The following is a 14,299-nucleotide window of genomic DNA, read 5'->3' on the forward strand; positions in this document are numbered from 1 at the left end:
AGGTCTAGGAGGCTGTGCTGTAAGACAGCAGGGATGGACTTACCATCTCCTCTAACAAAGGATTGCACAGTCTATAGATCTGCCTCTGAACTGGTGGCCAAGCTCTGCCTACAGGCATTGCAGAACATGGAAGGTGCATGTGTACCACCATGTCAGACACACAATTTGGGGTCCCATGAGGCACCTAAAAACTGCCTTCTCTATTTTTTGTCCCTCTGTGCCTCAGCCTGGTGATGTCACCTTGCTCAAATACAGATGGCAAGCAGCATTATCTGACCCCTCAAATTAACTTAAGAAAGCTGACATACCCTTGCAGGTCCTTTCCAGGTGGGTGGTATTGGGAGCATCTAAGCACATGACAGTCTTTATGCCTAGTCCTTGGAATATAAAAGACAGCAGCTCTTCACAGAATCACAGAATCACAGAATGGCAGAATGTGAGGGGTTGGAAGGGACTTCAAAAGATCATCTAGTCCAACCCCCCTGCCAGAGCAGGACCATTACAGTAGGTCACACAGGAACATGTCCAGGAGGGTTTTGAATGTCTCCAGAGAAGGAGACTCCACAGCCTCCCTGGGCAGCCTGTTCCAGTGCTCTGTCACCCTCACAGTGAAAAAGTTTTTCCTTATGTTCGCGTGGAACCTCCTGTGCTCCAGCTTGCACCCGTTGCCCCTTGTCCTGTCATTGGCCATCACCGAGAAGAGCCCGGCTCCATCCTCCTGACACTCGCCCTTTACATATTTATAACCATTAATGAGGTCACCCCTCAGTCTCCTCTTCTCCAAGCTAAAGAGACCCAGCTCCCTCAGCCTTTCCTCAGAAGGGAGATGTTCCACCCTTTCCATCACCTTTGTGGCTCTGTGCTGGACTCTTTCCAGCACTTCCCCATCCTTCTGGAATCGAGGGGCCCAGAACTGGACACACTATTCCAGATGTGGTCTCACCAGGGCAGAGCAGAGGGGGAGGAGAACCTCTCTCGACCTACTGACCACAGCCCTTCTAATACACCCCAGGATGCCATTGGCCTTCTTGGCCACGAGGACCCGTTGCTGGCTCATGGTCACCCTGATGCCCACCAGGACCCCCAGGTCCCTTTCCCCTACGCTGCTCTCCAACAGCTCAGTCCCCAGCCTAGACTGGTACATGGGGTTGTTCTTTCCCACATGCAAGACTCTACATTTGCCCTTGTTGTATTTCATTACAGCTCTCCAGCCTGTCTAGGTCTCGCTGAATGGCAGCACAGCCTTCTGGTGTGTCAGCCACTCCTCCCAGTTTTGTGTCATCAGCAAACTTGCTGACAGTGCACTCAGTTCCCTCATCCAGGTCATTGATGAATATACTGAATAGCACTGGTCCCAGTACTGACCCCTGAGGGACTCCACTAGATACAGACACTAGATTCTGTCTCATTGACCACGACTCTCCGACTTCTTTCCTTCAACCGATTCACAATCCACCTCACTACCCAATCATCCAGACCACACTTCCTCAGTTTAGCTGTGAGGGTGCTGTGGGAGACAGTGTCAAATGCTTTACTGAAATCAAGATAAACCACACCCACTGCACTGCCATCATCTATCCGCTGGGTTATGTCTTCATGAAAGGCTATCAGGTTGGTCAAACATGACTTCCCCCTGGTAAAGCCATGCTGACTGCTCCTAATGACCCTCTTATCCTTGATATGCCTAGAGACAGCGCTGAGGATAAGTTGTTCCACCACTTTTCCAGGGATGGAGGTGAGGCTGACTGGTCTGTAGTAACCCGAATCCTCCTTCTTGCTCTTTTTGAAGACCAGAGTGACATTTGCTTTCCTCCAGTCCTCAGGCACCTCTCCTGTTCCCCACGACTTACCCAACATGAAGGAGAGTGGTCTAGCAATGACTTCTGCCAGCTCCCTCGGCACCCGTGAGTGCATCCCATCGGGGCCCATGGATTTATGTGTGTCCAGCTTGCTTAATTGATCCTTAACCCAGTCCTCATCAACCAAGGCAAACACCTCCTTTACCCTGACTTCTTCTGGGGCCTTAACTCTTGCTCCAGTATCTCCTTGAGAAGGTAGGCCAGCAGCAGCAGAAGCTATAGAAGAATAAACGTGAACTCCTGCCCACATCTGACAACTTCACCCAGCGTCAGTTCTTGTTCAAGCTAACTAGGGCTCATATCGAAGAGGAAGGTCCCTGAAAAATCAGCATGAGGGAAAATAAATAAGAAGATTTAAAACATCGTGTCATTGGGGTGGTTTGAGTAATAATGTCCATAAATAGATGTGGCTTAAAATGTCTTACATACAGTGCAAGTGGTTAATACTGAAAATGTTGTGGTGCAAAAATTAAAAAAAAAAACCCAAACCACCTTTTCCTTTTTTATTTTTTTACTCATAACTACTAGATTTCTGTTTTACTTTCTCACTTGTTCCCCTAGCATTCCCTACTGCAGATCATTTCATTGTTCTTAATCAAAATAGAGAAAACTGTCCAAATTTTCCCTCCAATAGCAGAAATGATGTGATATTAATGACAACTCTTTCTGAAATTCCAAAGAAGCACTAACTTCCCATTTAATGCAGTTCTTTTTAACCTAATTCCAGCTGATGATAATTTTTCTTTTTGTGTTCATGTATTTTTCACATTTGTAAGGAATTAATATGAAACCTATGAAGATAGATGGAGGCAGTGCTTCCCCACTAGAGAGTTGTGGCTATTTAAGGAGAAATGCCCGCTGGGATTTATTTAGTAAGTGAAATAGCTGGCTAGTTCATTAATAACACTCAGAGACGCATGACTATCCTCACCTAAACCTGAAACACGTTGCTGCAGAAGACAAAATTAATACCTCAAATGACTTGTTGGCATTATGTTCAAATCTACTTTCTTTTTTTTTTTTTTCAAGTGACAAGAGCAAAGGCAAGCCCAACACCTTTCCATAATTTAGCCACAGGGACCAAAATAGCCCAGTACAGCCATGCCAGTGACTCAAACAGGGCAGGATCTGGTCACTGGAGCACAAACTTTTCTGTTGTGCAATTCTCAGAGCTGCCCCCATCACAAGCTTGGCTCTTGTGCTCTCCCTGCAACTTCCAGATGCAGTATAAAAGCTGGCAGAGACCAGGGACCGTTCCCAGCAGGCAATTTAGGTGAAGCCAATCCATGCCGGAGGCTGAGTTTAATAGTATGAACATGGCCAGACTCTGCTTTTTGGCCTAAAGATAGATCTGGTGCAGGTTAACTCCCTAGCAGAGATCTGTCCATCAAGTAGCAACTACTTCTGTGCTCAAAGAGCAGTTCAATTAATAACAACTACTGGCGCTGCTCATGCTAAACACGAATCACAGAATCACAGAACGGTTTGGGTTGGAACGGACCTTAAAGACCGTCTAGTTTCAACCCCCCTGCCGTGGGCAGGGACACCTTCCACTACACCAGGTTGCTCAAAGCCCCATCCAACCTGACCTTGAATGAAGTCTACCTGAACTGTGCAGCTTCAATATACCTGATTTTCTCCCATGCCACAGGGAGCAAAAGTTGTGAATGAAGGGCAAGTCTGAAAGATACTTGTCCTGTGGACATCTGAGCGGACATCTGCTGGGTAAACTCCTCCAGACCGCGCTATGTAGCTCTTCCCTGTGGGATCCCATTGCACAGCATCAGCTTCCAAACAAGGTGTACAGAATGGCCAGCTGGGAGCACAGCAGCCTGTGTAGCTGGTTTTGTCGTGCTGCAGAGTAACTGCCACCAAGCCCCAGCGGGCAAGTGGACGATATATGGCATAGAAACCTCGAGCGAGCTGCTGTGGCCAAACATGTTGCATAAACGGAGGTGGCCCAAGGCGGTTTGCGTGCAGCTCAGCCCATTTACCAAGGCAATGCTGCAACATTTTGAAAGTGATACCTTTGGTTCCTCATAGGAGGATGGTAACAGAGAGGATTCTTTGGACCTCCCCAATGCTCCCCAAAGCCACGGGAGTTGTCTGATTGGCCATCCGAAGGCTGTAAAGATCAAGCATCCTTCACCACCCTCCAGGAACAGCACAAAGAAGAGCTCTTCACCTTCGTCTTAATGCGTCTGGGTGGCTGACACTGATCCAAGGACTGTCCCAACCTAGAGCCTCCTTCTACCTGGTAATGACTGAAATCTTCTCATTATTCAGCCTCTTAACTTAAAAAGTTCTGTCCTTCTTAAACGGGCTGGAGATTTTATAACTTCCATGTATAGCTGCATTGCACTGTTATAGCCTTAACTGTGCCGTGACTCCAGTCTATCAAGAGTCACTCCTAGAGATTACAAATATCAGTAAGAGAGAAGAGTTTTTGTTGCCTGCAGGAAGCACCCTGAAAGGAAACGCAAGCACTCAGAAATTTATCCCGGAAATCAGGTAATTCTTGAGGTGAAGGAAAAGCAAGAGCCTCTAAGCAAGAATAGGGAGAAGTTGGATTTTACCTTAACTGTGAAGGAACTTTTTCTGCTTTTTTTTTTTTTTAATTAGAAAAGCTTGAGGACACACATTATGTTGTTCTGTATAAATATAAAATTATAAATGTATAAAATTGTCTTATTTTTCTTTCTGAACTAACAACTTTAACTTCCATAAGGCAAATCAAATTTATTGCAATGTATTACAAAGTATCAAGGAATCTCGGCTAAATACCTGGTCAATTAATGCATTAATTAAAAGGGGACTTAAAATTGTACTTTTCTGCACACAAGTTTCTTCCTGTGCCGCAATCTTATGTATACTTCAGGAAACCCTTAGGACAATAAACATTATTATAAAGAAAGAGTGTAAAACCTCTTCTAGGTAACACTTGGTCGTGAAGAACATTTCTATATGTCAGTTCTCAGCCCATTATGACTGTGGAGGGACAACCCTCTTACTAATGTCTTGGTCACCTTTCTCTGTAGTGACGGGAGTTCCCAGTCCACCCTCTGCCATGAAAATCCTTTCCTTTGTCTTTGTTCTCCTCTTGGCGGTATTCCACGGAGCTGCAGGTAAGATTTAAATGAAGATGAGGGGCTATATAGAAGGAGATACTGGTGTCTTACAAAGGTCTCCTGTCTCCTCTGGGAAGTGGCCAAGCTGCCTCCTGCAAAGAATCTTCAAACATATCACCAAAACTTGTTGGCAGATTACAGATGATACATGAAATTAGCAGGCAAACACTCCAACCATCAATTCAGTGCCTTTGCTAGTCCTCTGAAAAACCAGTCTGAGTTGAAAGCACTAGAGGCAACCCCAAAATTGCTATTCAGCACCAGCATTTTCCCCATTAAAGCTTGCAGGCTCTTACACTTAAATCACTTTGTCTCTGGGTCATCCTATAATAAACCACTTATAATAAAATATTCTTAAACTGCACAGAAAAAAAAAAAAGGAAGCTGGTCCCATGCTTTCCAAAAAAGAATCTGGTCCTGTGCTCTCCAAATATCCTTTGTTTCAGGACCTCGTACTTGAGGTGGAGAGGCAGAAGATGGTGAGTTAATGTTGAAATACTACTGGTAGCTTCTGGTCGGTGGAGAAACCCGTGCAACCACAAGTGGTGGTGTAAGGCTGTGCCTGTTGGGGGGACGCAGAGAACCCAAATCCCACTTTACTGTCCAGAAGAAGAGTCTGTGTTTAAACACTATCCCTGAAAATGGCACAATTACAGCGCAGGGCACTGTGTGCACAGAAAACTGCCAGTGGAGGTTTGGGGCTGATCTCTGTGGGAACAGGGTGGAATGTGCCCTCTAAGAGAGTGAGGATGGGAAAAGACTGTGATGAATTGCAGAAGACCAGAACGTGGGAGAAGTGTCATATATGGTTGCCTGATCTTATTCTTACCTGGGCCTTTGCTTATGGCAGTTCTCACACGCAGGACCCTGGGCAAAGTGTTCCTTTGATCTGATTTATGTCCTTATTTAACATACAGGTACACACAGCGGATGTTTGGGGTGTTTTCAGTAGGACCACTCTTCTGGGTATACGAAAGCAAGAAATTGATCTGAAAGAAAGTGTTTCTGAGAGCTGAGACTACTCACAATCATCTCTGCCATGTCCCACAGACAGACAGTTTGGGACCAGAAGTGCGTTATGCAGCCTTCCCAGCACTCCTTTATTTCTGCCCGGGATTTTCTGGGTACTGATGCTTGTGCATGCACCACACCGCTCATGTGCTGTGAATCTAACACACCAGGGATGTGCTGGATCTGCTGTACATGTGTAATATTCATGGTCTGTTTGCTGGAACAAACTCCCTGCTTTCTGGATATGCTGGAATTAGTGTTGTTGCACGGATGAGCTGTGAAACTGGAATTAATTGGTTCGTGTGCAGTCAATCAGGTGCATCCAGAAAGCATCAGCCTGCCAGGCTGATAATTAGTGATAATTATCACTATTAATCAACCAAACAGGGCCAGGCAACACGCTGCCTAATTGGTAGTCTGCTCCTTAGGGTAATTTTGACCCCTGACAACCAGCACTTTCATAGATAAAACCTGTTCTGGGAACAGCACAGGCTGGTGGCCATTCCCAGAAGGCAGTTTGAATGTGAATATCCTATTTTAAGAGGGAAGAAAGTTTAGCCATGTAGAAGAGAGCAGTACCAAACTGCTCGGCCTCAGACCCAGAGGGCAATGCCTGGTGTGCTGTGCTTACTAACATGGAAGTGGTCATTCCGCATGCATTGATGAGTATATCCATGCACAGGGGCCATCTATGTGGACTACTAGACACCAGGACATGTTTTGAGACATGGGTCAAATTTATAGAGAGGGAAATGGGCCAAATCTATGGAAATCCAGACATGTAGAAATCCTCATCTTTCTGCCCCTAGAAGTGGCAGCCTCCCAGCTGAGCTGGGGCATCTCTTCTTAATCGTGACCTACAAGACTTTAACAGCTGGTAAGTTGTCCACTTACTGTTTTCTATAAGGTTTCTGGTCTGTCCCCAAAATCTGATATCCTGAGGGGGTCCTGGGTTTTGAGACACAGTTCTTACATCCAAAGAAGGGATTAGAGCATTTGCTTGATGGTTCTGCCCATAGACTTCCTCCTCCAAGGGCTGCATTAGGACTGTCATGACTTTGGACACCAGTGTGGCATGGTGTCAGCTCGCAGGAATTTAGGAAAATGCAAAACCCTGCCAGAAACAGCAGCCTCCTACTTCTACTTCTTCTTCTTTTTTTTTTTTCTTTCTTTTTTTTTTTTTTTTATGGTACAGGCTTTGCAAAACCTGCAAGACCTTTTATGCGATGTGGATATCGTGGGACTTTCTGCTTCCCTGGGTTATGCCCTCGTGGCAATGCTTATCTGGGGATCTGTCGTTCGGGGTATTCTTGCTGTAAATGGTAAGTTCAGGATTTAACTAGGGCAAAGATGACTTGAAATTTGAAATTTTCAGTGAAGTCCTGCATAGCAGGATTTTCCCCATCAATGTAAGCCTGAAAACCCTGAAATATTCTTTCCTTTGTGTAGGTTGTAGTGTGGCTAGTTGCAGAGGCTCTCCAGGGGCCTGGGAATGATGGCTTTTTACATCACTGGATTCAGGGGACTGTTATACCGGTCATCAAGGATTTGTCATTCTTCTTTCAATAAAAGCAAGATCTGGGGAGGCTGCATGGCTGCTGTGTGTGGTGTTGTCATTCATTTCTCTGGAAGTGTTATTTCCCTTTAGACATTTGAAGAAGAATTCTGTAGTGAGAATTCCTGAACCTGCCAGGAATGCATAGTTTACCAAAATATTTTCCCCTCTTGGGTTGCCAGTTGAAGGAGTGCTGGCATGTTCTTCACCCATGCCTGCTAGGGATCCTCTGCTGCGACCAAAGCTGGGGTCAGTCACCGTTTCCGAAGGGAGCACAATAGTCTTCTCCAGTGTGATGCTTCATAGGACTTCTGCTCTGAAAGCTTTGGGTTCCCATCTCCTGGTTCAGAGCTTTCAGACCTGGGAACATCATCCTATTTCATTATAGGAACTAAGAAGGACACAGTGAGTGGAACAAAAGGAGGCAGGTTGCCCCATATTAAAATTTGAAGCCTGGTTTTACCTTTGGTTATTTTGTCCGATAGAAACTGGGAGTAAATCTGCAAAATCCGTATCAGCTGCAGTAGCAAATCATCAGATCAGAGTTAGACCTGTGACATGGCTTGAGACAGCTAGACAACATGTACGAAAAGCTAAAACCCTCGTTACTTCAATCAGTTTTCTTGCAAGAGCTTTCTCCTCTCCTGTCCTGAACCCTACAGAAAACCTAGAAGCTGCAGGTTGCTCAGTGAGCTCCTGACTCTGCAGTTGCTCTCGCATGGTCAGGATCATCCTTGTGCAAACCAACCAACCTTCGGACTAGCACTCGGTGACTCTGGCCAGCAAATAATTTTCTGCCCTGAGACTAGCTGGCAGGGCAGAGCTCACGCGTGTACATCCAAACTCAGCCTCCAAAGCAGGGCAACCCCAGCCTGTTCCAAACTCTCCTGGGCACATACTGTCTCCTGAGTCCTGCCCAGGTTTTGCCAGAGAGTGACCTCAGGCCAACAAGCCCTGTGCCAGAAAAGCCCTGGGGCTTAGCACAGGCCAAGGACCTTGGCCAGGCTGAGCTAGGGAACATCTTTGGGGCTAAGGGGAGTACATGTGTCTCTGAAATACAGTGGGAACTGACCTCAGCTCTCCCATGGCCTGTGTGAAGGGCAGCACTCATGGATGCTCCACAAAGGCAGGAGCAGTAATGGTTGGTGTCCTAGGTTACAGTGTAAGATGTGCCCAAAAAAGTATTCTGTTACCATCTTCAGGAGCTGTTGAGACCAGGTGGGGTGGTGCTCCCTGCCTCCCCCCTCTGGACTATCTCCTGTCAATGGGCACAACAATGCCTTATCGCCTGACCCATAGATAACTCGCTCCTGGACTATCTCCTGTTCATGGCCCATCAAGGAACTGCCTCACGACTCCCCATCCCATGGTGAGATGCTCCGCCCGGGGGGAAGGAGCCAAGCAGTCCAGGCCAAATAAAAACTGAGATCTCCAACACCCGAGCAGCCTTCTTCCCCTGGATTCCCAGAGGAGATTTTCCCTCCCTCACTGGAGCTCCAGAGGACAAGAGCTACCTACCTACCACTGGACCTTCGGAGGAAGACCAGACCCTTTTACAAGATCGCTGCTTCCACAGAACTACATCCATCGCTTCAGGAGGGCTGCAGCCAGCATCTTATCGGACTGCTACTGCCACCCTAACAGGGGGTCAGGTTGTATTCCTGACCCTGTCAGTGTAAACCAGGGGGTTGGTTTTTTTCTCTGCCTTGTGTTATATATATATATATATATTAGTAAAGAACTGTTATTCCTATTCCCCATATCTTTGCCTGAAGGCCCCTTAATTTCAAAATTATAATAATTTGGAGAGAAGGTCGTTGCATTTTCCATTTCAAGGGAGGCTCCTGCCTTCCTCAGCAGACACCTGTCTTTCAAACCAAGACAGTTGGCTTTTTAAGGGAAACAACCAACACAAGTACCTACATGCAAAGGGCTGACACGAAGCCCCGAGCTTGCCATTTGTTGCAGAGCATCTGGCCTCCCTTCAAAGCAGATGTTTCTCCAAGTGACTCTGCCACCACTGAAACCACAGCCTTGTGAAGGGCAGGAAACTGGGCCAACGGCCACCTTGCAGGGACTCCCCTGGATGGGGGACCTGAGGAAGTTGCCAAGTGGAGCCAAACCAGCAATTTACAGTTTATGGCCTAAGAAGTTTTGCACAATCCACGGTAGGTGAGCGTTTCTTTCACAAACTGGAATGGCACAAGATGTTTTGCTCAAGGACTGAGGACTTTGCAGAGAGGGCTCAGCCCTTGTTATTTTAGATGCAGCTCTGGAGACCATCCAGTGTCTGTAGCCAGCATCATGCAGAATACTGTATCATCACTCTTTTAGCTCACCGCCACAAACAGCTGCCCTTGCATTTATTGCTGGTGTATGGCTCCAAGAGCCATTCAAGAGTGCAACACAGGCTGAAACCTCACTCCCTAGAATGCTGTGTGTCTCCTTCTGTCTTCTTACCCCAATTCCATCTCACCCAGCACTCTGTGCATGTTTGAATTCATCTCACAGCTCTCCCAGGAGGTAGAGATGCTAATGAAGGTGGAATAGAAAATACCAGACAGACAGCATCAGAACTGGTGGAGTGGGACTCTCCATGCCATGGCAAGATGCAAGCGTGTGAAGCAGCTAAAGCTCATTTCAGATACACATCAAGCCCTCAGTGAAACGGCAGGTTATGCAAAATCACAGTTTGTGCCACCAGGACGCTCCTACCTCCCCCAGTGGTACTGCTGTCACTCTTTTAGCACAGCCCCTATTTCTCTGAGCAGGACTGAGAGAGGACTTTGTTTCATAGCACAAAGGCGTGAAGAATAGGAGATCTGCGCACCCTGGCGCCCCAGCAGCCCTCTTTGTGCCTGAAGCTTGGAGATGCTCCCAGCACCTCACTGGCAGCACAGTTTGTGTCCCTCTTTTCCATAGTATTTTTGCTCAGTCACTGCTGCTCGGTGCGGACTGACATCCGTCACAGAGATGATGAATATGGATCAGGATGTGGAGTTGCTTGACCTCAGGGTGAGCACACACAAGTGTTCAGGGAGGGCTTGGGTGTAGATGGCGCAGGACCAGTCCCCGTGAACAGCTTGGACACAACTAGCCAGGGGTGAGACAGAGACGGCTGGCCTCAGGAACAGGCTGGTGTTTGCATGAGTCTGAAATATCATGGGAGGCGACCAACTTTCAGTGTCCTTCTTGTAATCACAGTACACAAAAATAACATTTCCTTTGAAGTGGGCTGTGGAATTAGCAGTTTTCTTGTTTCCTGACGGATTGGGGAATAGGTGGAAAGTCTACATAGAGAAGCCAGTGTCATCCAGGCTGTTTTCATCTGCACTTGACATTAGATGACAATGTTCCTTTTTTAGACCATGGCAGAGAAATGGGAGTTTGTTAAGTGGGATTTGCCAGGCCTGTTTTGAACACCACTGTGAGGATGACGTGGCTTGCACTCTGTCTGCTGTGGAAGGAGCAGGAGGTGAAGAGCTCAGCCCAACTGCTTCATCACTGCAAAAATGGGCACGTAGCCCGTCGAGTCCTGCCCCTGGTATGTATTGACAGGCGCTTTTGTTTTGGCTGTGTCACCTCAATCCCCTTACACACAGCAGCAGGCATTGGCAAGCTGCTTTGCTAAGCAGGATGGCACCTTGGAAGAGCAATGGCCAGTGGCTCCTCCTGGACCCTCCACAGCTCCCAGCCTTGTGTCACAGGTGAGTCTCTGCAAGAGGACATCTGTCCCTGGGTCGGTGGCTCCTCTGCTTCTTCCGAACATGCAGCGGTTGTCTTCCACCATTTCTGCAGTGGCTGGATCACACAGGCACTTGGCATCCTGACAGGGTGGGAGAAGGAAAAACCCAGCTGCCAGCCTGTACTGCCAAAATCCTCAACCCCTGGTAGCTGGGAGGAGGATCTTGAGTACTCTTCCAAACATTGGAAGAGGCAACCCAAAACTCAGGCGTGCAGCACAGTCCCCTCCCGACAGGCAAGGACTGTCACTTGTCCTGGTGGCATGCTGATCCTACAGCTACAGCCAGAAAAAGGGAAAAGGCCTTGGCCCAATTATTTTTTTAAGACTGATGAGCTGTCATAGCACCAGAGCTGAAGGAGGTGATGGGCTGGGAGCAGCTGCATCTGGCAGACAGGGTCGTTACAGAGCTTCATTAGGGTGGTAGTTAACTACATCCCTGTGCTGTTGCTCTTCACCACATGCACTAGCTCAGTTTTGGGGTGGTAGAGAAAATAAGAAGCTGTCCTGAGTGCCCTGCTCCTGACCACCGTGGCAGAGTAGTTTTGGCTGCCAAGCGATGCCTCCGGAAACAGAACTGTAAATATTTTGTACAATTTCCCTCACTGGGGAGAGAAATTGTGGCAGGAAAGAGCAATGCAATATGATGAGGTGCTGGGATAAAAGGTATATTCATGTAACCACTCAGTGAATACACATTATGCATGAGTATGTTATTAATATATATGCACACATATATACATATGCTTGACGAATTTGCAACAAGGCTGAAAAAGCGTACAAAGGTGGCACCATCAATACATTGAGAACCAATAAAGGGTTACATACAGCAAAACACTTCACACAACAAAGTCACAATTAAAGCTTGTCATTCATGGCGTTGCCAGTTGGATGGAGATGTCATCCCATGTGGCATCTTTCCAGTTATTTTCAAGTGAAGCATAGAGAGCACGCTTCACTTGGGGGGAGGAATACAGAGCTCCTTTGTGTCGCAAAAGCGGATTGCTTGCCAAGGTCTAACGAACAGGAATGCAGTGTGTCCCAAGAAGTGTCCAGCAAACCACAGTGCCGAACGGCCCTTACGCAAGGTGGGATGACACAAGACCCAGGGCTGGAGGCCTGGGAATCCTTCTCAGAGGTGTCAGAAGAGGAAAGCAAAGCCTTGTTTTCACTGGTAGGGGGAGAAACAGGAAAAGGAGCTTTTGGGCTGGACGTTTTGAGGTGTTGGCCATCCCAAGGGACACTTTGCCACGTGGAGAGACCAGCTGGCTGGGACGAAATTGCTGCTGCCGCCACCAGGAGCCAAAAGGCTGCGGGAGGCTCCTACCCCCAGGCTGTGGGGTACATCCTCCTGTCAGTGACTGGTCACTTCTCCTCCTGGACAGGCTGTCCCTTCTCTTCTGTCCTGTCCCTTTGCAGGCGCTACACGACACGCAGGCAGGGACCCTCCTGTTCACCTCTGACTCCTGTCTCTTCTCCCCAGAGCTGTGACCCTGCCGGTGACTCGCAGCCATGAGGATCCTGCCTCTCCTTTGTGCTCTCCTCCTCCTGATGCTCCAAGGAGCAGCAGGTAAGAAATATGTGGGGGGACGTGGAAGATTCTGTAGGGTGGATTTGGCAGCTGAGATCGTGAGTCATACGTGACTTCTCCTGGTCGCTGTGGCATCTTCCCTGGGGTCCCTCACACCCTACATCTTTAAGGAAAGGCTCCCGCTGCAGGTTCTGCAGCTGGGACAAGAGCTGGGATCCTGTAACAAAGCTCTTGTGCTGCAGAGATGAGAATTTCCACCATCTCCGTACCTCCTGGCCCATGTCTGTCTGAGCCAGCAGTGCTGGGCACAGCAGCCCTGCTGGAAAGGAGGAGGAGGAGGGAGGAAGGCAGATCCTGCTTCCCCCCTCAGGGTCCTCCCTTGTGCTGTGAAAGAGCCAGCAGGCATGTTGGAGAGCCTTTCCCAGAGGCTGCTGTGGGACAGTAGACACTTGCCTGGACATTTGTGGCAGGGGACAGTCAGGGGTGGGCTCATGCTGGCCGCTCAGAGACCAGGGGCTACACTTAGCATCTTGGCAGGACCATGCCGAAGGTCTCCTCTTTCTGTGCTCTGCAGGGCTGTCCCTTACTCGAGGATCACCCCAGGACTGTGAGCGTCGCGGGGGCTTCTGCTCTCACGGGTCATGCCCTCCGGGGATCGGTCGTGTTGGCGTTTGCTCCGAGCGAGATTTCTGCTGTCGGAGGTAGGTTCAGGGCTGACCCAAGGGATGAGGGTTGCTGCCTGTTGGGGTTAGAGGTGAGGCTGTTGCAGAAAGAGGGGAGAATATGCAGCCCAAGGGCACAGGAACATCCCTGAGCCCTCACTACTGCCCTAGTTGGGACAGGCACTGCCAGACCTTTCCTCCTGCAGCCGATGGTATCCCTGATGGCCTTCTGGGTCCCTGGCACCAATCTCCAAGCAGCCTTCTGAGACCAGCCTGCACTCCTACACCGTGGTCCAAGCAATGCTGCGCAGAGGCACCAAGCACGGCTGGGAGCGGCGGCAACGCCAGATGGCCGGACCTCGGTCCCGCGGGAATTTCTTACCCCTCACCCCAATACAAGGTGGTGGTTTATATTCCCGCTGCCAAGATGTGTGTGTGTGTGTCCTCAGGAAACGACGTGCGGGCGTGCATCTCTTTTCTCTGCCTGCAGGGACGGGCGGAGAAGATGGGGTGAGTTCCTGATAGGCACTGACCTACAAACACACACCCACCCCACTCTCACCTACCTTCTCTCCAAGTTGGCCCCAGGTCACAGCAGCATCCCCCCCCCCAGTGTGCAGGGGGACCCACAGGGACCCCAACACCAGCCTTCTCACTCAGAAAAGGCATCCTTGCAGCTCACATCCAGGATCAGGGATGGAGGGGGTCGATACAAACCCCCTAACTTCAGTGGGTGCCTGCTGGTTGTCCGTTGGGTCCCCAACTGGGTCAGGAGTCCCTGTGGTGCTGTTTCACAGGACATACCACCCTG

At 48.7% G+C, this 14,299-nt stretch overlaps 2 protein-coding genes across 2 annotated transcripts; both read left to right on the forward strand.

Moving 5' to 3' along the window:
- Nucleotides 1-4,926: 4,926 nt before the first annotated feature.
- Nucleotides 4,927-7,324, forward strand: LOC147416064 (gallinacin-4-like). Its single transcript, XM_086461679.1, has 2 exons — nucleotides 4,927-4,984; nucleotides 7,194-7,324. Exons 1-2 carry the CDS (start codon nucleotides 4,927-4,929, stop codon nucleotides 7,322-7,324), a joined length of 189 nt encoding a protein of 62 aa, XP_086317805.1.
- Nucleotides 7,325-12,337: 5,013 nt separating this feature from the next.
- Nucleotides 12,338-13,531, forward strand: LOC147416065 (gallinacin-5-like). The gene is made up of 3 exons (XM_086461680.1): nucleotides 12,338-12,433; nucleotides 12,781-12,865; nucleotides 13,401-13,531. The coding sequence occupies exons 2-3, from the start codon at nucleotides 12,808-12,810 to the stop codon at nucleotides 13,529-13,531; spliced, it is 189 nt and encodes a 62-aa protein (XP_086317806.1). The 5' UTR covers nucleotides 12,338-12,433; nucleotides 12,781-12,807.
- The last annotated feature ends 768 nt before the right edge of the window (nucleotides 13,532-14,299 follow it).

Source organism: Leptosomus discolor, chromosome 2, assembly GCF_034619465.1.
Source record: "Leptosomus discolor isolate bLepDis1 chromosome 2, bLepDis1.hap2, whole genome shotgun sequence".
Classification (NCBI taxonomy): Eukaryota; Metazoa; Chordata; class Aves; order Leptosomiformes; family Leptosomidae; genus Leptosomus; species Leptosomus discolor.